The sequence below is a fragment of the Nothoprocta perdicaria genome, unplaced genomic scaffold, assembly GCF_003342845.1.
Source record: "Nothoprocta perdicaria isolate Ctin4 unplaced genomic scaffold, notPer1 scaffold_162, whole genome shotgun sequence".
Lineage (NCBI taxonomy): Eukaryota > Metazoa > Chordata > Aves > Tinamiformes > Tinamidae > Nothoprocta > Nothoprocta perdicaria.
This window is the reverse complement of record NW_020454783.1, coordinates 1446929-1473855: the sequence shown is the minus strand read 5'-3', so window position 1 is coordinate 1473855 and position 26927 is coordinate 1446929. Positions and strand designations below refer to the sequence as shown.

General features: G+C 37.0%; 1 protein-coding gene across 1 annotated transcript in view; it reads left to right on the top strand.

The window, feature by feature from the left end:
- The window catches only part of CSPP1 (centrosome and spindle pole associated protein 1), a 48765-nt gene that overhangs the window by 432 nt on the left and 21406 nt on the right, over nucleotides 1-26927 (top strand). Inside the window, exons 2-11 of the mRNA XM_026035603.1 lie at nucleotides 2454-2558; nucleotides 3784-3880; nucleotides 8189-8289; nucleotides 11420-11500; nucleotides 14561-14662; nucleotides 17975-18411; nucleotides 21987-22088; nucleotides 22255-22337; nucleotides 24475-24568; nucleotides 24946-25003. Of these exons, the coding sequence (XP_025891388.1) occupies nucleotides 2457-2558; nucleotides 3784-3880; nucleotides 8189-8289; nucleotides 11420-11500; nucleotides 14561-14662; nucleotides 17975-18411; nucleotides 21987-22088; nucleotides 22255-22337; nucleotides 24475-24568; nucleotides 24946-25003 (1257 nt within the window). The 5' untranslated portion in view covers nucleotides 2454-2456. The remainder of the gene's footprint in view (nucleotides 1-2453; nucleotides 2559-3783; nucleotides 3881-8188; nucleotides 8290-11419; nucleotides 11501-14560; nucleotides 14663-17974; nucleotides 18412-21986; nucleotides 22089-22254; nucleotides 22338-24474; nucleotides 24569-24945; nucleotides 25004-26927) is intronic.

Here is a 26927-nt window from a genome sequence, read left to right as displayed (position 1 = left end):
TTTTTTTTTTTTAACTTTAGAAAAGTTTTTAAAAAGAATGATTAAAAGTAAAATGTTACGAAACGTATACGTTATTTTAATTAGGCGCCGTCGGCCAGTACTTGGAAAAAAATAAACGTGTTTAATGTAATTTTCCTTTTAATAATGCAGTGTTGTGGAAATGTTTTGCACATGCCTGTGAGACTTAAAGGCATTGATCTAGAGTATTGAAAACAAGGCTTTTAATCACCATTAGAAAATAATCCAAAACACACCAGATAGCTGTTGTCCTTTTGCACCCCGTGATTTGGGGGTAGATGGTTTAAGGTTGGAGCTCTGAGCACTTGCCCCACGTTACCCTTCCTGCACGCTGAGCAACTTTGGCAACATTCCTTTGGAACCTGCTGCTTTCAATGGAATATTTGTGCGGGCACCTTGCTCTTCCTGGATCCTTSAAACTTTGTGCGTGTTCTTAGAAGATCTCAAGGAAAGAGAGACAAAAAGTCTGGCCATTTCCCCAGCAGCGTTTGGCTGCGTTTCCTTGCTGTTGAGCCCCATTAAAGCTGTGCTGAATCACCGGTGCTTGGTGTTTGTAATCCGAGTTTACCTTTGCAGGCTGAGAGTTTGTGTTTTTGTCATATGGGACTCAATCTCTAGTTCAGCTGCAACTTTTTCAGTCTTTATTATGTTACTCTTTTGAACAGTGTGAAAAAGTTGAACAATGTTATAATGCTCACTTTGTTCTTCGTTCTAGATAGAGCCATTTCTGGTATATTTTCTTCCTTTCCTTATACAGACTTTTGGAATAGTTTGGCCCTGTTCCAGTGCTCTCACTTGAGAGTAGTTCCAGCATTCATAAATGCTCATGTAAATGGAGATGAGAATTTCAGGTGTTTCAGTCTATTTTCATTATTCTTAAATAGTTTCAGAGTCTAAATAGATTTTTTCAGTGCCTGGAAATGCAGGCTTTTTTAGATTTCATTTATTCCCCAACTTTATCACTGTGCAAAACTAATGAGATTAAAGATTAAGGGCAAATCAGATGGGGGAATTTATTTTTGGAATTGACTGCCCTGTGTTATCACTAGGACTTGTAAATGAGTTGTCCTAGTTTTACTTCCTTTGTAGGAAGGTTATAATCTTGTATTACTAATCAAACAATAACATTAAAGTTTAATGCATGAAGCAAAGCATAAGGCAGGTGTATTCCTTAAGTTCAGGTCTTTTCTGTCACATGACACTGCATGTTGACTTCATTTATTTCTTGCACGCYCGACGTTACATCTCTTCATCTGCCTTTTCCTAGTAAGTATTTAATGAATTTTCTCTGGTTGTGTAATTTTGTTTTCTTGCTAGGTATCTTATTCTGCAGTGTGTGTATTTTTATTTTTTWAAATATTTTCTRACATGCYGTTGTTGTTGGYTTACTGTTCACTTCATGCAACCTGTAGGCCTTGGAATGATACTGGATTGGCCTCTGTAAAACTGTATATTTAGATGCCAGATCTGATGGTATTGCTTCGGACCTGTATTAGCCATCATGTTGCTTAATTGTGCGCTTAGTTTAGCGCTAATCTAGAGTTTAGAGATTGAAATGTAGGATTCTTCTCAGTTTTATCTCCCTGCAAGCGTGGGCTGTAACGTAAGGGTTCTTATGCGTAGTCTTAGCTTTGTAAAACTCCAGCAGAATCAATGAAGAAGCTGAGCAGAGATTAGGAGCAGGCTTGTATGCAGTCTCTTCTGATTTCTTTTTCCCATGCTTAATTCTTTATTGTTCAGTTTTGCACTGTTCTTTAGTTCTGATGAAACTATCCTGGCAAAGAATATTCTGAAGTATAAATGTTTGACCAGACGTTATTCTCATGCATTTGATTCACTTTAATTTTTATTAAATATGATGCTAAAGAAAGTTTGAGCTCTGAAGAACTTTCAATTAAATAGACAGCTAATGGAAAAGGGATCCAATAAYTGATCCTGCAGTATGTCTTATTACAGGTAAATGTCTTATTATAAAGCAGTGCTGCTTAATATCCACCAAATTATGATTCTTGCAGAATCATGACTGCTTAATTTCACCATTACTTCAGAATACATGTTTAATTGCACTTTAGTAGTCTTTTTCTTTGCTGTTTTCTTTCATTTTATAATTTTKCTAATGCATAGTGAAGGGCAATTGGTAGACTTCCAAAGCACTATTAAGTTAAAACAATAACAAACTTTTAACTGAATTAGTAAAAAAGATTAGAGAAATATCATTAAGATGTACCATTTGGGATACCTGAYTTTTTGCTCAGGGCAAACATGCAGTATGGCCCTCAGGGCATGTGTTTCCTGAGGTAGGTTTCCCTTTAACCCCGCAGAGTTCTTAAGGTTTGCAGTTTTGAGAGAAAGATGTGAACATCACTTAACTACTGTCTTATGCTGTAAGTTTCTGCTGCTCTGACATAGATGCAATTTTTTTCCTCTAATCTTAGAAAATGATGGCAGATGATTTAGAAAAATTTATTCAAGATCAGAAGGCCAGATTGGCACAAGATAAAGCAGAGCTTGAAAATGATCCACCTTACATGGAGATGAGGGTAAGAATTAAATGATTTTCCTGAATTTAAAGACTTTTGTCATTATAGTCTTGAATTAAGCTTGCTTTTACCATGCTCTTAAAATATTATTTGTTGTTAAAGTATGTATTAAGGATCTATCTATTCAAAGCAGTTTCTAACTTGAATATGCTTTATGTTTACATATGCATGTTTTAAAAAGCTCTGTTTGTCTCCTGGCAATTGCGATTCCTTCTTTATAACTTGGAAAACTCTAGCAAATGTTTGTTAGTCCTGCCTCTGCCCCTTGGGTGCTGCACTCTGCCCACCTCACAAAAGAGGCAGTAGGAAGTAGACAGAAGGTACAAACAGCTGTAATATTTCAATGAAAAAAAAATAGCAATTAGGAAAGGCAGATTACTTAATAGAATAGTTTCACAAAAGCTGTAATCATCACAAGGTGGTTCTTAGAAAGTTTAGTAAAATTTCTGAGCTATAAAGATTTTTGATTTGCACATCACCATTTAAGTTATTTGCCAGTGCAAACACATGGCAAAAAGTTGCATGGAAATTATTTAAATAGTGTAACTCTTAGCTAGCTAGAATGAATTACTTGGGGGGGGGGGAGCTTTTTTTTTCTTGTAATATATATTGTTTAAGACTTAAAGCCCCAACTACCTTTAGCTTTTAATAAGATACTGATTGTGATACTGCCTTTTCACTTCCTTTTTTGTTTTATGAGACAGTTATGAGTATTTATCTTTGCCCTTGTGTGTGTAAAATATTTTTACCTATTTATAATAAATTTCTCTAAAAAGCTAATCCTTAAGGAGCTAGGAGAAAGTGTTGACCTTCTTTAATTTGCATCCTTTGTTTGAAGCAACTTTAGAGAGCAAGAGCATGTCTGCAGCCTGTGGTTGGATGAAGTTCCAGGCTGTTGGTGCCTCTAGTTACAGGGGKCTTGGAACTTGCCCAGCAGTTCCCTCAGTCCCTGTAGAAAGCAAAGAGGATGTGTGTAAACTCTGAAGCTGGTGGGAATACGATTTGATTTGTTTCAATTGAAATACATTGAAGTAATTCCTGTGTAGTAGARGAACTGCTGCTTTTTTGATAATATTGGTGAAATATGCAATCAGTTTCATGTGTTAATCCCACATCCCTTTCAATCTCTCTGATCTACAGTGCTAATAACTATGCCAACATTACTACTCTCATGTGGTGTGTCTTTTACCTTGTGAGGCAGCAAACTCTGTTTTCTCTTTTTCAGAATAAAGAACCAGAGAAGCTTTCTGAGACTAGCAGATTGTTAATTTCCATGGCTAAAGAAAATATACCTCCAAATAGTCAACAGAGCTGCCCTTTAGGTATAGTATATTTTTAATATGTCTTCTGGGTTTAAGCAGGATTTAATTAAAGAGAATTTTTGGAAGGGCWTTAGTGCTCTGAAATTTTTATTAAAAATTATTGCAATTCAAGTGTATATTATTTCTGTATTCTCCCAAATGTCCTGGGATTGTGTCAAGTCTCCCTGTGGTTACACTTGTTTTCTGAGATTTGCATAAAGAAATATGTCAAACACTTTATTTTCCTTGCTTATAAAGGTAGCCTGATCAACAACRTCAGAAAATAAGTCTGCTTGCCAGTCTTTCGTAGATGATCTGCCCTTTCGTGGTGTGCTTGGGGGGAGTTTAAAGCAAAAGTTTTTGGAGGATGTCTTTTCATTTGCACTAATCGACTTCCTGAAAAAGGTTTCTCTTTGATTTGTGTGAGAGAAGCAAAGGGACTTCTTCTGTCTGCCTTTTAGTGAATCTGGCCTTGCAGCTTCTCTGAAGGGAACACAGACAATTAAMCTTTTTTTTTGCTTCGAAATGCTAAACATGTCCTTAAACAATTAAGCATAGAGTACTAAACTGAGTGTGCTTTTGTAATAAAGATTGGTACAATCAATGTTGGTTKTACTTTGTACAAAGAAAGAACAAATACTTTCTCTTGGTTGAAAATTTTAACCAGTGAACTGACGAAATTTGTTTTCTTGGTGGGTTCTGATTAGACAGTTCACTGAGTGCTTTGTTTACAAATACGTCTCCTCCTGCCCTCTCTTGTGTTCTCATTTGGATTTCTGTTTAAAATATAGGATAGTGCACCTTGGTCTATTTTGCTGTTTCTGCAAGGTGCAGCCCTCTTAACTTGTCTTACTATTTTTTCTGTAGGCACTTCTCTCTTGGTTTAAATAGACTTTTGAATCTGTCTCAAAGGATTTAGAGCCTTTTTTTGTCCTGCCTCTTGTTGCTAGGGAACTCTCTTCTTTCATTTGTACCATATGGTTGCCACTTTCTTGGGTTTTGTATCGTATTTATTTTTCATACACCAGAATTACAATAAGCATGGTAATTCTGCTGCTTCCAATAGCAGTAAAAGCTATACTTCTATTTTAAATAATATATATCAACAGGCATTTGAGGCTTTTTTTCTTTTAATTTAGTATTTCAAAACTATCTCTTAAACCAGTGCTTTTGCTACCCTCAATTTGTTATGCTCTTTCTAACTGAATTCCTGACTAGAGCAGTACTGGTCTAGACAGGAAAAAAAATGGCCTTAGGAATCTGACGTCTAAACTAAGTTTAACCACATTTAAAACAGGCTTTTATTTATAAAGAAGTTAYACCTATAACTTCTGCTATATAAAGTAAGGATAGCTATACCTACCTGTACCTCAGTAGTGCTGAAGATGAAAAACTTGTTTTTATCCCCCATACTTTTAGCMAAGTGATAAATTCCTATTATGCGCCAAAAATAACAACAAGTTAACAGACACATTATGCCTGTAGTCCTTCCTACCCACTGTGAAATTGAAAAGTGAAATTCTGGACATTCACAAACCTTATTGTGAATTACATTTCCATAAGAAAAATTCTTGGTTTATGAGCTGTTGTCATTAGTACTAAGCTTTGTGAAATGATATAAGTAAGAGTGATCTGAAGTGACACTTGAATGCTGCTTGCTGGCAGAATTCCTAATGGATAAATTTGGTAATAGGAYAGCACTTGAATAAGAGCATAGCTCACATTTCTGGCAGTTTTACTGTTGACCAGCAAGTTAGTTCAGGTGTTATTTCTTTGCTTTGCTATAGAAGCATACAGTATAGAAAACAGCATGCTAGATAAAGTAGTCTGCCTTTATGTCCCAAAGGCTGTGGCAGATAAAGAATTTTAATATTAAAAGAATTTTAAGTTAAATAATTAGCATGAATTATTTCATTACATGGAGTACAAATATTCCATATGTATATGATAATTTGGGGGAGGAGGAGGGAAGGAAGCAGTTTCTGCACCTATTAGTTCCTACAGTTAATTTAAAAAAAAAAAAAAAAAAANCAGGAGAAGTGATGGGGACTGAGCTGTGAAGGAGCCAAGGTCCCCTGTGTCTTTTGTGGGAGTACAAGGAAAGATAAAAAGCAGGAGGAGTCTCCTTACAAAGAGGTGTAAACAGGCTGCACAGAGAATAACCAGGTCATTGCCTTTCCAGCAATGCAAATAAAAACAGTGCAGTCCACCACTTTGAGTGACAGTTTATCAGAAATACTTTTATTGAATAGAAGGAAAAAGATGACATCCAGGATAACCTGYTTCCTGGAATTAGGAGGTCAGAGTTTTGGAGAGCTAGAATAGTCTATGTCCTCATGTGTATATTACAATAAACAGTACTTAATGTTACCATGTAAATACATTAACACACACAAAATATTACACATGAGGGGCAAACTAGAGATCTTAAATACAAAGCCATAAATATTTATTGCTGGAGTAATGGGCTGCTGAACATCCTTGGCTGTCAAAACAATGAAAAATAAAGTATGCCTTGTCTTCAGACCGAAGAATTCAGGAAGCACAAATGCACAAAGTTGTGGTGAACATTACTCTGAACAGATATTAACTGGRATATTTTTGCCCTGCTACCCTTGCCCAAAGTAATTTTTTAAAGTAAGCTTTCTAGTATCGCCTAAATTGCTATCCAAAAGTGTTATTTCATTGCTTTTCTGGTGGCAATGCAAAAGGTCTTATGTAATAAAACTTAAYTTTGTCCTCTTTTGAATACTTCAGCTGTTTGAATTGAAGCATCTTTTTATCACTGGTTGTGGTTCTGAATGTCAGACTGCTGTGGAGTTACTGAGTGGATCTTTGCTTGCTTCTTGTTGTTGATTTTTCTTGACTTTCTGTATGTTTTTCAAGTGTAATTTTATGTGGAAATAAGTCAAGATAAAGTAATTGGGGGTGGTGATGGCRGAGGGAGGAACCAACAACTTTCCTCTTCAGTATTCTATTTCTCTTAAAATTGATCTCCTTTTGGTTTGGGTGGAATGATGTWTTTTAACATAACCTACGCTTAGCTTATTATTCTCCAAACTCTGCAGATAACTTGCAAGCCGGAGAAGAGGCTCCTGTGCAGAGTCTGAGAATTAGTTGAGCTCTATAACCTCTGTTTCAAGACTGAGTAGGCCAAATGCAATATAATCTGCTATTATTTCCATTGATTCCCTAGAAGTATAGCAGACTGACTCCTGTTTTGGCTAGCAAGGACTGAGCTGACTGAGCTGAGCTGAAACTCTCTCCAGCCAGCCAAGCCATCTTCTTTACTAAGCCTTTTTCCACCCCCCCTACTTTTTTTTATCTGTTCCTGTATCAGTTAACAGTGTGAGTCTCAAGTTAGCAATTTTTAGCATTTAGATAATATCATTGTACTTTATAGACTCCAAATAAGGCCATAAGCAGTTAAAAACAGTGGATTCAAACCAACTGCCATACAGTAAATTGGCAATGACAAAAGACTAAAATCTGAAAATTCTGCTGCTCTTCCCATTGCATCCCCGGCAGCTTATTTCAAACGGGCCACAAGGAGGAACCCACGAAAGGTTGTACCCTRTGCTGCTTGCTGTGTAGTTTTGTGCAGTTTTCTAGTTCTCCTTAGAGAGTGCTGAAGCCTTCTGCAGAAGAGGCCTTCTGGAGCAGAGGATGTTTCTTACAAGTGACTTGAGTATGTATTTTGGGAGCAGCCCTTGGGTGGTATTGTAGTCAAGAATGCAGCTGTTTCAAGGCCTGATAGGAATCTTGGGGAAGGAAGAAATGTGTGTTTTGCAATAAAGAACACTGAAGTGTAAAGAAACGAGTATCACATGGCTAAATTCCTTATCCTTGTAAGGAAGCCAACACAGATTTCATTACATTTCATGCTGAGCAAGTAGCTTGTTTTGGTTGCCGTGTATGGTTTATATTGTGTCATAAGTAGAGCTTAAATATCAGAGTAATTTGTAGACTAACATTTATGTCGAGAGATTTATACATCAGTAAAAGAAACAGTGTGAAGTAACCTAAATATTATACATTTTTACATCCATCCAAATGAATTCAGATTATGTTGCCTTTCTTCTTAAGGGAAGAAGTGGCAAAGACTGCAGCAAAATTAGCATTCAAAAACCAATTCCCTTTTCCAGAGTGCTTTTCACACAACCACTCTGACAGAGAAGAGAGTTTTTATTTCAGCTGTTTTGTGATTACTGGTGCATAATTCACTTTCTATTGCTRGTGTCTTACAAAAATCCCCAAATTTTTGCTGTATGTTCTTTGTATAGGTACGAAATAGTGGAATATTAATACTTAAATGAGTTAAACTTTCAGGTGACTATGGCTTGAGTTTACCTCTTGGAGAAGAATATGAACGAAAAAAGCATAAACTAAAAGAGGAACTTCGACAAGATTATAGGCGATACCTTTCTCAGGTAAAGCTTCTTGTCTGGTTGCCTGAGTTTGAGTCACCTAATGACTSTTATTTTAGTCAAATGTATTTGATTAAACCAACCAAGTATTGTGGAAAATCATAAGGGTTCACTGTGAGCTGTGGCTAAAGACTTCTCAAGTAAAACTAGGTTCAAAATGTTATTCTTAGGAAAGTCTCTATATCTCAGGTTTTCTACAGATCTTAGCGACATGACCTTACATATTCCTTAATATATTTTATTCTGAATATTTTAATTTCCTTTTTGCTTACTTTCTTGTTAAGAATATAAAATAGAATTTCTGCCTTAAGTAGTTATGTTTTCTACAGTCTGTCATACAGATAATATTCCTTTGACTTAATTTGCCAGTTCCTTTACAGTTTCAGGCGTAAAATAATTTTGCTCTAGTGCTTAGCAGAAAGTAGTCATTTAAAATTAAAATTATATGCATCAAGTGTCATAATTTTGGGAATCCTTTCTTAGGAATCCCTTCTGAATGGATCTGATTTTAAAGTCAAATTAGAAAAAAATAGGAAGAAATTTCTGTTGTTTGAAAATGTCCATTGTTGATATGATTATTGCTTAAAATGGAAAGAATGAATTGGCTTTAAGAAAAACTCTTAAGCAAATATTTTTGAATGAAAGATTCATTATGAATAGTATCTTTTCCCTGACTTTTAGGGTATTTCACAGGCAAAAAGAAAGGTAGGGTGCCTGCAATATGCGTTTTTTTGTTCAAATTAATAGTTTTTTGCTTTGTTTGAAAGCTTTGTGCTGTTTGTATAAAGATCATTACATTTTTATGCTTGTGCATGCTGTAGTGATTAGTTGTGATTAATGGCATTATGATGCTTTGTGCGAAATGATTGCTTGTATGTATTATTTYCCATTAATACGATTTAAAACTCATTGATTTCTCTTTTTCTTTGTATTTATCATTGCTCTCTAATGCTGACTACACAAAAGTTTGTTTCTTTTAGTAGGCATTTGCTGCAAAGCTTWTCAGTTTTTATCAGTTACATTAGGTGGATACTGTGAGTTCAGATTTTTCTTTATTTACTTAGTAATTTCAAAGTCGAGAATTGAGCAGTAAGCTCTGAAGTACTATAAACCCCTTGGGGGAGCTTTGAGGGCTTTTTCCTTCCCTATCGTTGTGAAATTTCTTCAGTGCTTAGGGAAGCTGTGGAGCCAGTTACGCAACAACATATGGCTCAGAATGACAGAATAAAGTATTTTAGGGAAAAGTAATTCAAGAGGCATGTATTTGTCAGCTGCTTTGTTGCAATAAGTCTGTTAATTACTTATATCATTATAGAGTAATGTTTACTTAATTTTCAAATTTAACGGCGTCCATGTGGGTCTTTCAAATTAAGCAGCTTTAACAAAGAACTGGTAGGTAGCCTGATAGGAAGAAAATCCCTGTTCTTTTGGGGGGCTATGAGATATGCATATGGAATTAGCTATATTAACATGCACTTTCTGAATAACGATAGCAATGGTGGCTGGTTGCTTAAYTTCTAATCAAAAATAATGCTCATGTAATTGTTGCTTTATGTTGATTTGAAAATTCAGTTTATTTTCCGTCTTAGAAAATGTTAAACTGTGATTTATTTTACAAATCTCAGCAGAGTACCCAATAATCTCACTTTTACACAACTAATTTTATTCTCAAGTGAGCTTTAGTTTTGCAGATTTAGGTTTATGGTTTATTTCTGTGTAATGCATTTTAGCTATATTAAACTTGTAGAAACTAAGGACGAGATCACAGTCCCTAATTTMTTTTCCATGAGCAAAGAGATAGTACGATAGCTAACAGCTCTCTTAGCAGTGATAATTTTTTGGTTAGTAACTTGTTTAATCATGTTTATGTAGAAAAGGCAATTTCTTATTCAACTCCTGGTTTTTGGCAAGTGATCTTTTCATTCTCAATGCATCTCCAGGGATGTGTTCAAAGTGAGACAAAAATTGTCTAACTCATTTACTATTTCTAACTCATTTACTATTTCTGCTAAACATAACTCAGTTCTCCATCTTAATCTGATTGTCTCGTTATTTGAATATCTGCACAATTTTTAAATCCTTTACTTTTAATTTGTAGATCAGAAATACTGTTTGTGATGATGTGGATTGATAATGATCTGGACAGATGGGCAAAGCACTTGTCTGTTTGCCTGCCTCAGCTTTTTAAGCTACAGCTACATARCAGCATGGGTGCTGGAAGGAGGAAACATTAGTGAAAATATCATTTTTCTTCCTTCCATCATCACTYTGTCCCACATGAACACATGATCTTTTACTGAACCTAATGGAATTTATAAGCCCTTGACTAACTGAGAAAAACCTCAGTATGCCTTTAGGAAATTAGTGGTATGTAAGGAAGCCCCTAGACTTTGAATATCGACTTCTGTTCCAGCACTGGCCTTTGGTTTGAAAGGCTGCTCTTTTGGCTTGCTTTACAGCCACGTACACATGGGCCCAAGATTTGGCAACAATAAAGATAGTGCTTTCAATTTGGGGTTTTGTTATAAAATTAGCTTAGAGTCCATAAAACATTGCAAGGTGTTGTGGTAGGTTGTTGTTCTGGAAAATTTGAGGATTGCTTTAATGGAAAACAGACRCAGGTTGTGTTGATATGTAGAGGCGGGTTATGCTAATATTAGCAGCGTGGTTTCCCTCCCTTAAAATAAGGGGTAGGCCTGTGCTTTCTGTAGTGGAGAAGGCAATTTGATAATAAATATTTAATCTTAAGTAAGGTAATGTCTTGTAAAATGCCTCTGCTTGTAGTTTTGCAGAAAAATTGAGAAATGTGGGTTTTGAAATAAGTCTCTTAATTTACTCAGATAATCTTGGAAATAATATAGACAGAAAACAGAAYGACAAATGTTTCCAAACACAAGATGAAAGCTTGAGATTAACTAAGCTAAGCCCTTTTTCTTTGTTTTTCCTTGTTTTCACTTCATTTGCATGTTCCAAGAACATCCCATGTGTTCAGAATGTGAAGGTGGTTTCATGCCTTATTTCATTAAATTGTCCAGTCTTGTTTCAGACCATATCATTCCTAGCACCTATTTAGCAAATGAGATTTGGTGTGTTTTAAAATGCATTGAATGATTCTGTTTTTTTCTTAATGTAGAAAAATTACCTGACTACTGGTGAAGTGGACCCATACACTCAGGGATTATCTCTTCCTATCGATGAGCGGAGGTCTGCCAAGGTAAGTGTAGGAAGGAGGTTCAGTAAGTGCAATAGAAGTTGAAAATGAATCCTGATAGAGCTCTGGAAAAAATCTTCCTAGTTGAAGTTTTCTTTAAAAACTACTTGCAAATGAACATTTCAGGAGGTGGTCATTGGAATAATTTTCAAATAAAGTTTTTTTGKTTTTTTTGGTTACTAATTGTTGTTATTTTTTTGATCGTATATTGCATGTACTTAAGATGTGTAATTCTAGTCTGTAACCAGCTTGAGGTTTGCTGATTCTAATTCAAATCTAGACAAGATCTGCTGTGCCCAAAAGCCTTGTCGTTGTGCTTTTTTTGTCCTGCTGCACCTACTGACCTGTGAAAATATATTGCTTTCCTTTTTAAGTCCTGTTTTCCTTATAATTGTTGATTATTTATTGCTTCTCCGGCTTGAGGATAAGAATGATTTTGAAATGATGTTCTTGTATTTGTTTCCAGTGATATTCCTCTGGTGATCTTCTGTCCATTGATTCGCAGCTCAAAGCAGTGTGCTTTCTGTTGCACACAATCTGTTTTGWTTTCCTCTTGTGTTTGTGTAACCATATTGGATATCCTCACTGGATTTTTGAACAAATATGCCTATGTATCTAAATAAAGGCTGAGCAGATATTTCACGTATTGCCTACTGTTAATATAGCTTATAAAACTTTGCAAATTCTAATCTGACTGTGAGATCCATCTGATAATGTGTTCTGTGAGAGGAGTACGTGCTGTCTTTCAGCATTTAGCCCCTTTGATCTCATTGACTTTTCTTATCAATTTATTRTATTGATTTCATATGGTGGAGAGATGGTAGCCAGGACAGTCCTTTTGACCTGAGTAGAGGTGAACTGGGAAGATGCGACATAGATTGCTCTGCTCCATGGGCACCCACGCTGCTTTTATTATTGCTCTTATTCTTGCTTTTTCTTGTGCTTTCTTGTAAATTGAATCAGGAAGCCAAGTCAGCCGAAGCATCAAAGCTCATGAAATGTTTTTTTGACTCAGTTAATCACCATTGGTTCTTTGTAGGACCAGGTGAACTCCAGCAGAGATGTGAGGGTGAAAGTGGAGCTGTGCTCCTGGAGGAGGACCAGACTCGTGAACTGTTCGTTTAGGGACCTAGATTTCTTTGGAATTGCCTTCTTGTGCTGTGTTTGGGGCTACACAGTGTGGGTCCTGTCCTTGCTGTGCTTGCTTCATCTTCCTGCCTCTCTTGCAGTCAGTAATGTTTGGTTGTACGATAAACCAGGAACCAAGTTGTATGATCTATTAGCTTATGCTAATAAATACTGATATTATAGAAAATTATACTAATGTTACAGTAAGGGAGGCAGCAAGAATTAATGCCCAGGAAAGGGTAGGGAGTCCCTTTCAGTGGTAGCTCACACTTATGCTTAGTTGGAATAGATTTTTACATTAGTTTCAAATGTTCATGAGGTTTATGTTTCCATTTGTTGGTATGTGTGCTGAAGCAGTGAAGGAGAAAGTATCTCTGATTAGGTCTGTGGAAAGCAAAGAAATACTGCAAATGGTGTCTGTCTTAAGGTTTATCATAACAGTTCAACATTCAGTAGAGATTTTCTAACCAAAAAGTGCACTGTAATCTTAGTGATTAATTTATTACCATGTAGAAACCAAAAATGGCCAGAAGATGTCACACTGTGCACTGCTGAACTGTGTTCAGCCTCTGGGTAGATAACGGCAAGGTGCTAACAGCTCAATTTTTGTTCCCTCTGCAGGGTGGTGTGTGCAGAATTCTAAATCATGCAGCATGTTGAAGCTTTTGTAGAGCATTTGGGAGCTTTTAGCCTGCTAGAGGTGTTGCTAGGGTCTCGGTTGAAGAAAACAGCTCTTGGGCTGTTCTCGTAGCTGTCTGCAGGTTTTATATTGTCTGTGTTAGAAACTATGTAGACACAAAGATGGAAAAAAATCAGTTTTGGGGATCATTGGTCATCCTTTTAAAACTGTTATTTAAGCTAGTATTTCCATGGTGATAGCTCTCTGAAGAAACTGAGATGTAAACTCTTTCCTAAAAAAATAAATCTGTTTATGGGGAAGTAAGCACATACGTGTGTATATATATGTGTGTGTGTGTGTGTGTATATATATATATATATAAAAATCAGATCCTTTAGTAGCTTTTATATTGTGTATAAGTACAGAAGGTACTGCAGTGAAGAAGAGGGCAAGTCATAAAATTGCAATAATTCTAATCAGAATTAGGTGCTATAAGAGATTATTTGGAAGTTGTTCTGGGTAGGATCAAGAAATAATGGGGAGTAATGTTTGCTTGATCTGGAGGCTTTTATATTTCATATTACATCTTTAAGTTATTAAAGTTTGCTTCCTACTTATTTTAAGACCTGAGCAAGCTGTTAGTAGATGGTATCGCCTTGCTAAAGCAGCTAATAATTCTTGGACAGGGAGAAGAGATTATTTATGGAAACCAAAGAAAAACATTCTTTGCAATTTTGTCTTTTCTGTCATCAGCTTAACTACTAGTTCAGATTTGACAGCTAAGCACATCTTGTCTGCACATGTGTATATATGTATAGTCCTGTTTTAATTGTGTGGAAATAATTCGTAACTAAACTTAATATAAAAAATAGTAGTAAATACATTTAAATAGCAAATAGCAGTTAATACATTTAGATAGTAAATAGCAGTAAATACATTTAGATYGGAAATTAGAGATTCCTAGTCGTCAAAAGACTGAGGTTTTGGAACAACCTTGTAATAAGCAGGAGCAAACCTAATTTGTAAGCTGGCTTGTAATTTGGAACTTGATGTTCAGCAGTGTGATGTGGTTATCAGGGACTAGACTTGGTGCCCAAGAAGCTGCCTTCCACTTCCACATTTCCGATTAAGAGAAAATACTATGATCCAGTGATGAACAAAACCCCCCAAACTGTTTCAAACCCTGTATGTACAGCATAAAGAAGGAGGTTGGAAAACACACAGCTGGATGGTGTTCACTTAACGTAGTTCTGTGGGGTGAAAAGCTACTCCGCAAAAATGCAAATTTATGATGTATTTTTCAATGCCTGTTTTAGGAGAAACTGCGTCTTGAAAGGAACAAGGAATACAATCAATATCTCAGGGATAAAGAAGAATGGAATGAAAGGCTAAGGAAATTAGGGAAGAAAAACACAGAGGTAATACAGATTTACTGAAGCTGATACATTACGAGAGGGAACATAAATGAACTATATTGGAAATTTTGTCTCTGTCAATTGTTTTATCATGGACCAAGACACACAAAGTAAGACGAAAGAGGCAAGGAATGTAGTTCAGTTAGGCACTGATTTTGTGAATGTATCTGGGAAGTGCTGGCTGGGAGTCATCCAGTACAGTTCTGATTCCTGCTTCGGTCACCTGTATCTGGCAGAAGTCTGTTCTTTCTTCTTGGTCTCTTCTGTGTCAATTCTCCAAATTGTTCTTGGTGATAAAAATAGTGACCAAGAAAGCTGTCTCTTTGCTGGACAAAACACTAAGCCCTGTTAGGTGAGGCTGCCCCCTTTTGCACTGACTGGAGGTTTTTACTGCTGCTAAGCTGTAGGCAGGTGCATTTTTAGCAGAGCTGTTCTTGAAAATGAGGTGTGTGTCTGCACCCGGCTCCTTGCCAGCATTGAGGCTCTCACCTCCAGCTCTGTTGGGTGAGCTGTCTCCCCTACCTCACTAACTTCAAGTTGCATTTAAATAATTCAAAAGGCACATCCCACTAAACTGATTTATCCTGACTGAAATAGATGAGGATGTACTTGCAGAAGCATCTTGGCCTATGGATTTTAGGGAAAGGTATTTTGCAGTAGGAGAGAAGTGACAGGTTGCTGGAAGCTTCTTTAGCATTCAGTCTTGGTTCTAGAAGTGCTGTATCGCCTAAGACTCTGTAGAATAAGAGGAAATAAAATGCAGGTTCAGTTAATAAAACATTTCAGTACACTCAGGACACATTTAAAACAAGTTATTTCCAGAGACATATGCACTCTGCAAGATACAGGAAGCTGAAACATTACTTCTTACCTCCTGGGGCAATCTCAGTTAATCTCAGGAGTTAATCGCAGCAACCTGACCTTGGTGTTTCATTAGTTACAGTTCCCTGCTTTCTGGAAATCCTTCTTTAGTAGGGTGCAGGTGGCCCGATCTTACCTTGAACATTGTTTTGCTCTGGTCTGTTTCCCCCAGGTCTTTTGTTGTTTGATGACAAATACTTCCTCCATTCTGTCTGAATGCCATGAACCTGCTGATATATAAAGGGCAGTAATTATAGTCAACAGGAAATGATTAACTCTTAAGTCTTAGAACTCTTTGTAAAAACTATTCTCAAAGTATTTATGCTGTATGAGGCCCTTTGATGTAGTAATATGGAGAAAAAATACCAGCTGGGAAGCTTCTCTATTGTTTTTTAATTTAAAAGAACTGTACAGAATGGGTGTGTTCTTTTTTCTATTGTTATCTTGCTTTAGTGATGGACAGCAGTGATTTTGGGACTCATTTAATGCAGGTGTGATTTAAGAAGGCCTTTGKTTTTTTTATGGCAACTTGTGTGGGTTATATTTGTGTTATCAACAGCACAAGTTTTCTCACAGTGGCTGACAAGCTCAAATACTCATAGAGCATTTACCAGCTCTGTCTAGAAGAATGTAGCTTGTCCTTCTTCAAACAGATTATTTTCGWATGAGAGCTCACCTTCAGATGTGTTCAAGTATCATACAGGTGAAACCTTTTAATTTACGAAGACATAGCTATTCAGGCATTGTTTAGATGTTGAAATCCAATATCTGATACTTCTTGGCTTCTAGAAGTGCTCTACATAGTGATCTCTAGGGACCTGGTGGCAAAACTGCAGCCAGTGTTAGTGCATCTGAGACTCTGGTTTCAGAATTAGGGAACCCATCTTCGTTCCTCTTATTACCTGCATAAATGTGGGCCCATAAGTCTTTTAAAGATTTATCTATGTATTGAGACATTCATGTTTCCCAGGGAGTGAAGTATAGAGGCTGTGAAGGTTTTTTGGTGGTGATTGTTGTTTTGGTTTTTTGGTTAGTTTAGCTTGTTTRTTATCCTGTTGAATTTTTAGTCTCGTTGGAAACAATTTTGCTGTCAAAATAAACTAGAAAAAAATGGAAGGGTGTATTCAAGTGATTCTTTCATATTAACAAATTTAAGAAGTAGGAGTAGGACTCCAAATCAAATGGCCATGCCTTATGCTTAGTGTAGGTTACCTAGGAAGTTTGCTTCAATAGTTCAGAAAAAAATGKATGAATTTAGGTTGCAAAGGACCTCTCAAAGTTATGTAGCTCAATCTCCTGCTCAGAACAGGCTTAACTTCAAAATTAAATGAAGTTGGTCAGGACTTGTTCCACTTGAGTTTTCATACTGGTAGGGATGGAGATTGCAGAGTTTCTCTGGGCAAGGTGTTTTGTTCCTTAATCATTCTCACTGTGAACTTTTTTCCTCCCCCCGCCAAGATATTCGATTCAAATTTGCTTTGTTGTAATTTTGACCATTGCCCCTTAGAAGAGCAGAGCTCTGGCTTCTCTGTAACCACCCTTTAGTCATTAGAGACTGCAATTAGTAGTGTCTGTCCCCCTACACACCCTCCTTAACTTTCTTTTCTCTAGGCTGAACAAACCCAGCTCTGGCAGCTTCTTTCATGTGCTCCAGTCCCCTAAAAATCTCAGTGCCGTCCTCTCCAGTCCTCAGTATTCATGAGGTTTGTCAGCCCTCTTCTGAAGTTCATCAAGAACCTTCTGAAAGACACGTTGACCTCTCCTGTACATTGACCTCTCCTCTCAGTTTGGTGTCCTTTGCATCTTTATTTTTCTTTACAACATTGTGAAGTAYTGGGTACTATTGTCACTGCAAAAATCTGCTATTTTCCCAGATAAAAAGTTATTGCACAGGAATACTTCACAGTTTATCTAAAATCATGTTGTTTCCTAGAAGTGTATCTCGAACACTGGCCCCTATGTCATAAGATTGTCTGTTATCTAAATAAATGGCCTTTCTCATAGTGACAGCCACCAAGGCAGGGAAATAGGTTACAAAATGGTCACGTTAGAAGGTTTTGCTCTTGGGTAAGAAGTACCATGGCTTGCCCRAAGCTGAACAGAATAAGGACATCTAGTCTCTTGGTTTGGTATAAAGTTCAAAATGTGTATGCCTTTAAATGTGAAGGTCAAACTGTTACCTGTTGGAGTTTGGAAAGCCTCTTCAGGACTGGTAGTTATCCTTGTATTTAATAAAAAATAAAAATAAAAATGAAAAAAAAGAGAGAGAATTCTATTAGTCAAGAAAATCCCTAGCTTTAAAAGTCATCTTTGAAGAGGTTTCTTTCTTCCTCACTTCCTAATGCTCCTCCAGTACCTATTTAGGGAATGTCTGAAGAAATGCAAAACCAAGATTTTGCTGTATGTGATTTGTTTATATTCAGATGTTTTAATATTCTTTTTCTTATTAAACAGCAGGAGACGGATAGAAATAAAAATCCTCTTGCTGTTACCAAGCTCCAGCCAGAGCTACGTACACCAGTACAGCCCTATAGTATAGGCACAGAACCTCCCAAGAAAGATGCCTTCACTTCCACAGAAGGTTATGAAGAGCTGCTAAAAAAGAGACACCTGGAAGACAGGTATCAGAGACTAGATGATGAGGCTGAAATAAGTCGGCTACTGCATAAAAAGATGGAAGATTTGGATGTTCCAGAGAGAAGACATCGTGGGTTTGCCAGCCCATCTGGTATTCCTGTTAGGAGGCATCACAGACTTGATGAAGATCGTAGTTCTGATAGAAGGTACTACAGAATGGACAATGATCCTGAGATCAATGAAGAAATGGACTCTAGATTTAGATACGAAAGTGATTATGACAGAAAGCCTTCACGTTTTCTTTATGCTGAAAGGTATTTTTAATTTTTCTACCATATTTCCATAGTGCTGTTTGTTGACATCTCTGGCTTTTTCTTTTCAAAAGTTGTGCAAGATTCACATGTAGATATTTTTGGACTCTTCTTAAAAAGAAGCTTTGACATAACTTTTAGAAAAATATTTAAAACATTGTACCAGAACATAAGAATGTACAGCATATATTAGGTAGCATTTAAGATGATATGGCAAACTGTGGATACTGGAGAAATTACACAAGTTTGTGGGGAAATGCCTGTGGTAAGAGGCAAAGATTACACCTGTTTTCTTAGATGCAATAGTTTTAGCAAGTTGCAGGCAAAACTGGTCTGAACTTCAGTTTTTGATATATAGCACTAGATGTTAAAAGCATTTTTAAAAGATTTCTAAATTTATTTATTTGCTGCATGTCTTACTAATTGGAAGAGTCTTTGTAATTTGCCATTGTTGAGTCAAAGCCTGATGCTAATCTAATAAGTGGACAATTGAATGAATGCTTAAGAAAACATTTAAGGAGGGTGACCAAACCAAKCAAAAATGAGGTGTTTTGTAGAAATCAACTGTGAGAAAAACAGACCAGTATTTCTTTTCAGTCCTCTTGAGTGTTAGCTCATAAAGCAATTTGCTTTATTATTAAGCTTTCTATTCTAAGCTCACTCATTATAAAACACACAGACACACACCTGTCTCCCTAATCATTCCAGGTTTGGCAATCTGGCCACCTTCAGGTGCTTCATTGCAAGAACGGGTTGCTTTCAAAAATGAGAAGTTGTGGTCTGAAATAGTACATAATCACAGAATGGTTGAGGTTGGAAGGAACCTCTAGAGACCATCTAGTTCAACCCCCCTGCTCCAGCAGGGACACCCAGAGCATGGGGCACAGGGTGGCATCCAGGCCAATTTTGAAGACTTCCAGAGAAGGAGATTGCACAATCTCCCTGGGCAGCCTTTTTCAAGCTTGAAACGGATGAGTTTTATCCAGCCAAATTTAAACAATGCAGTAAAGCTTTGTAAATGTAAATTTACATTTTTTTTTTAGTTTTCAGATGTCAGAACAATGRAGTAGTTTATTCTTTTCCTTATTCTTTGCAATAGGGGTATTGCAAGAATCATTTCACCAATGTGTATTCAGTAAAAGAAAATGGATTTTTTTTAGCAGAAAGTGCTACCTTCCTGGAATTAAAATTTATAGAAAAAAATAAGGCAAGTTTTACCATTCGTAGCATTGTCAAATACCTCAACCATTTTTCGTTAATAATTACTGGTGAAATGGCTGACTGCTCTTTGAGCTGTCTGTTTATGTAAATAAATTTCTGGGTAGTACTGCAAATTAAAAACTGGGTGAAAATAAAACAGAACAAAGCCTAAAATCTTTTCTGCTGGAAAGGCCTTTTCTAAGTGGAATGAAGCTGTATTTCATTCCAGTTTCAAAGGCCAGTAGAGCATAGTAACTATTCTAAAAAATCTAAAATGGAATTTTGAGAGTTATTCAACACTCTTACCACCTCCTTCAAGAAATTAAACAAGTGTTTACAAAAACAAAATATCTGGAAGCATTTGGGAGCTTTAGATCATCATGTCTAAATCATARGTGCATCATAAGATGGAGCAAAACAGGCTTTAGAATAGGGTCTTTAAGTTCTACAACTCTTCAAAATTTATAAGGAAAAGTATGCTAAGAGGCTTGACTCAGTATCTAGCAAAGATAGCCATAATACCAATATTTCTCAGAAAAGGGGAGTTACTGTTAATCCMATATATCAATGTTCAGTAGAATGAGTCTTAGTTTGTGCTAGATAGTTGTAATTTGCCACTGTCTAATGTAATTGGACAGATGGTCCATTACTTAACAAGTAAGTAATTGAGTTGTTTCTCAAGGAATATATAGTTATATATGTAAACTAGCACTGAGGGTATTTTTTTGAGCTAATAGTAAATGGTGTAAAGTAAATCACCTTGAATAGCAGTAGTTATTGCAGAAAATCCCAGTGGTGCTCATATACATGTCCGCGACCAATGTCACATTAGGCAATTAATTGCTTATTTCAAGAGGCCTCTGAACTAGTCAAATTAATCACTTTTTCTTAGGAAGGCACTTCAGAGAATTCCAGTCTTATTCTTGTTACTAGCAAGTTTGAGGTATGCCTGTTAAAACAAATGGCTTGATCAACTGAATAGTCTGAACTTAAATTTCTACATAAGGTTTTTTTCTTTTTTTTTTAATTGGAAATGGTCATGGTTTATTACTAAATGTATTTGACATCCAGTTTTCTCCTTCACAGGGAGGTCCACTGATCTCTTACAAACTATATTCATCCTCTCTTCAAGAAAGGCAAACATGTGTTATTTATTGACAGCTCAGCTTAGCCTTCCTCTCAGCCCTATTTTGGATAAAATCTGCCTTTTCCCCCTCAGATTTTATTTGTGAAACTAAAATCATGAGAAAGATTATTTTTATTATTTACTGTTMTAAAATACATATTTTTTTAATAGGACTTTATTAGATTGGAGGGAGAAGTTAGAAGTGCCTTCCAGGAAGGTTTCTGTTGTACCGGGGGGCAGAGAGGCTGTGATGTGTTTGAGCAAATGGAGATGATGACAGGAAAGCATGAGGAGGTACAAAATTTCTGTGACTCTTGTTTTTTGGACACTAGGTTGTCCTCAGCAATTGACCTATCTGGGCAAAAGAGCAGCTTTTTGAAGGCATTGCTTTACTTTAGCTTTTTCCAACTGTCTGGGAAATATTCAACCTGTCAGCATTTGCTTGGTGCTTTATTTTTCATTTTATTCTTGTCTTATTTTATCCAGCTAACTTGAAGCGCTTGTTAGAAGGCAGTTGATTTTAAAAGGCTAGTTAACCCTGTAAATTGAGCTACCTCAGATCTTTGCAGGAAAAGCTCACTTTTGTCCACAGAGTTTGGTTTATTTKGGGAATTATTTGGGGTTCAATTCACATTTTCTTTGCTTCTGTATGTAGATGTTTCACTTTTCAGCTCATGTTCTTGCCATGCTAATTCATACCTGTCTGTTACCTTGAGCAGAAGATCCATTTTGTTTTTAAATAATGTCACACCCACAGCCAAGGGTGGATTTAGGAAGCTTCTCACGCCGGCGTTAACTGTTTTACTAGACTTGCCAGTTAGCTCTGTGCTGAAGGCTGCTCTAGGCTTTGGCCTTGAAGCATTCAGAGCAAGATCAGCTTTGTTTAATGCCCTTTGAATGCCTAAGAGTCATATTCAGGGCTTGCCGGAAGGAATACGAATTTGGTTGTGTACATAAAGAAGTAYTGCAGTTTTTGCATCTATTCAGCTCTCAAAACTCCCAACAGGCCTAAGTAACGTGAAGGTGACATCGAAGAACACTTGGTTTTTCAAATTCCAGAAAGCCTTGATAATTGTTGTGACAATTCCAGTAAAGGGAATTATTTGGGCAAGTTAAATATCTATTCAGAGCTGGGTCTGTTGCCCAATGCACAACTGGAAAGAGAATCCATTTGTAAGAGATTGGTGGACCTTCTGTTTAGGCCTTGGATGTTCTTTGATGAACATGGCTCACTTGTTTCTCTTTTTTGAAGGCCATATCCAGATGGAAGAGTAAGAGATATGCCTGCAGATTATGAGGACGAATTAAAGGAGAGATCACATTTGCAACGGATCCCAAGAACAGGACATTTTAGGTGTGTCATGTGGAGTATTTTTCTGGTGGCTGAACTAAAAGATCATAGTGAAAGGGAATGTTAATTAAAAATACTAAAATTTCCTAGTATGGTAGCTAAAATAGCTAATATTTCTTCTGACTGAGGATCATTTTTTTTTAAGTCTGCTCTGTTTTCTCTTTGCCAGAAGGCAAGCACAAGTTGGTACTTCAGCTAGTGAACAGCCGAAGTCTGCAGCTGAAATGCCATATGCAACAGGCCTTGTTCTTGGTAGGTACAAAAATATTTAATAACAATGAATTAGCCTTTCTTTGCATGTTTTACTTTAATTTGACAATAATTATAACTATCTTTTTTGAAGTTGGTTGTTCCTAAGAGTGATAAGTAAATATTTAAATAGAGGAAATCAAGCAGAAAAAGAATATTACTTTTTCCATTTAATGTGGTAAGACTTTCCAACTAGTTTCAAGACGTCGTATTTCTTCATAAGCTTTCTTAACAGTGCAAGGAATAGATTTTTAGCACTTGTTTTAGGAAACAGCATGGGAGTATCTGTGGTCTTAGGCACCTGTAACTTGGTGAATTTTTAATTGTAAAAATTTGGGAAATGGTAGTGTGGATATGTGTGTCTAGGAAGAGATGACTCTGAACATCTCTTATCACTTAAATGCAGACACAAGGTTTAGCAGGGAGCATAATAGARAGAAATATTGTGTTTTACTTGATGAAAAACAGCATTGCTGACTAAATTCAAAAAAAATCTTTAAGAAAATGAATAAAAACTGTAGTAGATCTTCACATGTACCGGACTTAAACTAGCCTCTAAAGTTAAGCCAGACTTGAATTGGTGGAAAATTGTCTCTCTGGTCTGTTTGCAATCATCTCACTATAGTAACTTGAGTACAGRGTTGTGCATTTGTCTTGACAAATTCCAGACTGGGAGAGGAGTATTGTTATATCTGTTGCATAAAGATTAAATGTGTTATCATGAAGAATTATTGGAAATAGTACATTAAGAATTATTGGAAATGAGAGTGAATTTTGAACCAAGAGGAAAAAAAAATCACAGATTCACAGAATTCACAGATTCACAGAATATTTAAGGTTGGAAGGGACCTCTACAGATCATCTAGTCCAACCTTCCTGCTCAGGCAGGCACACCTAGAGCATGTGGCACAGGGTGGCATCCAGGCGGGTTYTGAAGACCTCCAGAGTAGGAGACTCCACAACCTCCCTGGRCAGCCTGTTCCACTGCTCTGTCACCCTAACAGTAAAGAAGTTSCTCCTCACCTGGAGACGGAACTTCTTRTGCTTCAGCTTGTGGCCATTACCCCTCGTCCTGTCGCTGGCCACCAGTGAGAACAGCCTGTCCCCTTCCTCCCTGCATTCTCCCTTCCTGAACTTATACATATTAATCATATCCCCTCTGAGCCGTCTCTTCTCCAGAGAAAACAGGCCCAGCTCACTCAGCCTCTCTTCATACGAGAGATGTTCCATTCCCTTAATCATCCTGGTTGCCCTTCTCTGGACCCTCTCCAGAAGCTCCACGTCCCTCCTATACTGGGGTGCCCAGAACTGMACACAGTACTCCAGGTGCGGCCTCACCAGAGCTGAGTAGAGGGGCAGAATCACCTCCCTTGACCTTGACCATCTCAGGCGTTTTTGTTGCTTTATAGTTGCAGTGTCATAGTTGAATAAATCATGTTTCTTTAATTTGTCTTTTCAACCTCCTCCCCTTCCTTGGTCAGGTTTGCTTGACTGGAGACCAAAGTGGCTTTGTGTACAGATGCATGTTAGGAGGCCATGGTGTCTCATGGACAGGCCTTATAGAAATTATTATTTATTTTGTCATAAGTTCAGACAGTGAGGTGAATGTCAGAAGCTGAAAGTTTGGAAGTTATTTATAATCCACATCAGGTGCAGTTGTCACTGTTGCATTTTTCATGTACCCGTCTTTCCATCACTTCTCTAATTCCATCACTACTCTAATTAGTAATTTTATTAATAGAAATAGTAGAATTTAATTGTAGAATTAGTAACTTCTCTCTTTCCATCACTACTCTAATTAGTAATTTTAAGTGCCCTCATATATTTTTCTTCAATATTGGGGGAAAAAATGGGAAGATTTTTAATTATTATATCAGTATTACAGTATTTTGAAGCTTATAATTTTTGACTATTTAGAAATGTTAAACTAAAAGTAATAGTTTTGATGGYCATACCCAAGTCAATTTGTGTATTAATATCTTCTATCAGTAAGAATACAGTGCTGGTAAGCACGTTTCTAAACTATATGTTCTACTGTGTTTTATCTTTTGACTTGATAGAAATAAGTCAAGTTTTTGTCCAGTGTCTTTTGTATGTATTTTGTGGAGTGTTTATGCTAGTGTATGCTAATCTCCACTAGGTGGTCGTGACCGAGAACTTCTCCAAAGGAAAAAAGAGAAATACAGACAAGAACTAATTGAGCAGATGGCTGAACAACAGAGAAATAAAAGACGGTAGTGGAAAGTTGCTATATTTTAAAATACAACTGCTGCAATTTAAAATCATGAATTTCTCTGAGTAATTTTCACAAATTCTACCTAGTATTAAAAATAGTGTCATGTCTAATGAAAATCATTAATTCATTTGGATGAAGTGGATCATTTGGATAAGTGCTGTATTTTTTTCTTCTTCTTAAGGACATAAGCTTCTACAGAGACTTTAGGGGYGAGGGGAGGTTTGAGTGAGTGTCTGTTTTGCGGAGATGAAAAGAAATTTCTTTGCCATCACATTTTGGAAATTGATCTTTTACTTTCAATGCACTTGTCCATCAGGCTTATAACAAAAACTTCTTGCTTACCTGTTTTTTCTCCTCTGAACAAAAACAAAACAGTGAAAAAGAACTTGAACTCTTGGTTGCTGCCTCTGGAGTGCTAGACCCAGAAAAGGAGGTGAGGAACTTGGCTTCTCTTTTTTGGTTACATATTCATTGTGGTTACTGAGCCTTAGCATGATAAATGTATGTCTCTTTTTCTAGTAGGGCAGGCATTAATGTAAAATTTTAAAGTCTAGGATAAGACTGTTGGTTGTTACCCATTTTTTCAGCTGAAGGAGAAAAAAGTTTAATGAAAGTTTTCAAACCTCAAGTGGAAATTTGGTACAAGCAGTGTAGATGGAAAAATATTTAGTGCCCATTGGTAGCTTGTTTATGCAACTAATAGTAATCTTGTGCAAATATAAACTGTCCTACTGACTGTCTTACTGTGTGTCTAAATTCCTCTTTTCAGTTAAAAAAAAAAAAGTCTCCCCCACATCAAAATAACGTTTTTCTGCAGCTGAATCAATTTACAGTGATATTTGTTTTGAATCCTGTGAGCCTAACTTGCTATCAAATGCATTGCTGAGGATTACAAACATTTTTACATGATTTTGTAAGGAGCAAGTTCTCTAGCACTGTATTACTTTKGGGAGTGAATGCAGAAATACTACTTTCTGTCTTTCCTCAGTAAGGCAGTTGCTAATAAGTTTGATTATTAAGTATCTAGGAGTAGATAGTCTGTATTGGTGACACGAGTAGCAGACTGGCTGCAGTACAACTCTGGCAAGATTCACACGTGCATGTTTGATAAATGCTCAAAGATTAAGGCTTCCTGGCTGCTCTGGAGACCTGCTGGGGGACATGTAGGATAGATGATGTTCTCGGGTGAATCCCGTTACCAGCTTAAATGATAAATGATGGCGCTTTCTGGAGAGGCGAAGACATAAAGGCAGTTGTGCCATTTTTGGAGAGTTCAGCAGATAGGGAAAGAGCTATTTTCTAGAACATGAAGATGAATGAATTGCTGTGAGAGGCTGTCAGCAGCGTGGGCAGCATGGGAGGCAGGAGACAGGGTGCATGCAGATAAGTAACCAGCAGTGCTCCTAAGTGGGGAATGAGATCGCTTACTACTGGATTGCTGCTAGAGGGTTCCTCCCTCGCTACTCTGTGGTGGTGCTTTGGTTCCTTTAGTGGACTAATGCAGCTCAGCGAGCTGGCTGTGATCCAGACCTCTCACTGGTTTCGCTGGTTGGAGGTGACTTGGCTAATTGGGCATTCCCACGATGAAGGGCAGAGGGCTGGGTGGGTGTCTGGGAGCAGGGCAGGCAAGAAGGGACTCTAAGTAGAGGATGCCTGTTCCCTTGGTCACAGCAGGCTCTAAGGTGCTGTCTAACCAAATCCTGTCTAACAAACCTGGACAACCACAGTTATGCTGTGCTCATTCCCTCTGTGTCCTGCMCCCATCTCCCTCAGGCTGAATAGTACTTGCTATATGAACAGAAGGACAACCAGAGCAAGTCCAGGACACTCATAATATTTTAAAAACATTAATTGAACTGAAAGCCTTTGAGTAGAATTGCTACATCCATTAAGCAGCAGACACTGTTAAATTTAAATGGGTTCTTGGGGAGAGATTCTAATTAGGAAGATTTTTGATTAATTACAGGCTGATTAAGAGTCTATTAAACAAGCAGTATACATGAAGAATCTGCTTTTAAAAAGCAATTCACAGATTAAATGGACTGTACCATAGGCACATCTTAAAGTTACCCTAGCTGTAGAGCTAAAACCTGGAGCACTGTGGGACCCATTCACACTAAGTTCATCATTAAGAAAGGCTGTTTCAAATGTTCTCCTGTGCAAGTTACTGGAATTGAAAATGCAGGCAAAAAAGTGTGTAGGCTGCTTTATAATTTGAAATTGTTATAGGTCATATCTGTTAGCAAATTTTCTCTTCATACTTACAAACTTGAAGTTAAATATTATAGAAATACTTGTCTAGTAGGTTTTGAGCATTTTTATCTAAATTCTGTAGTTCATGGTTGGTGAGTACTAAC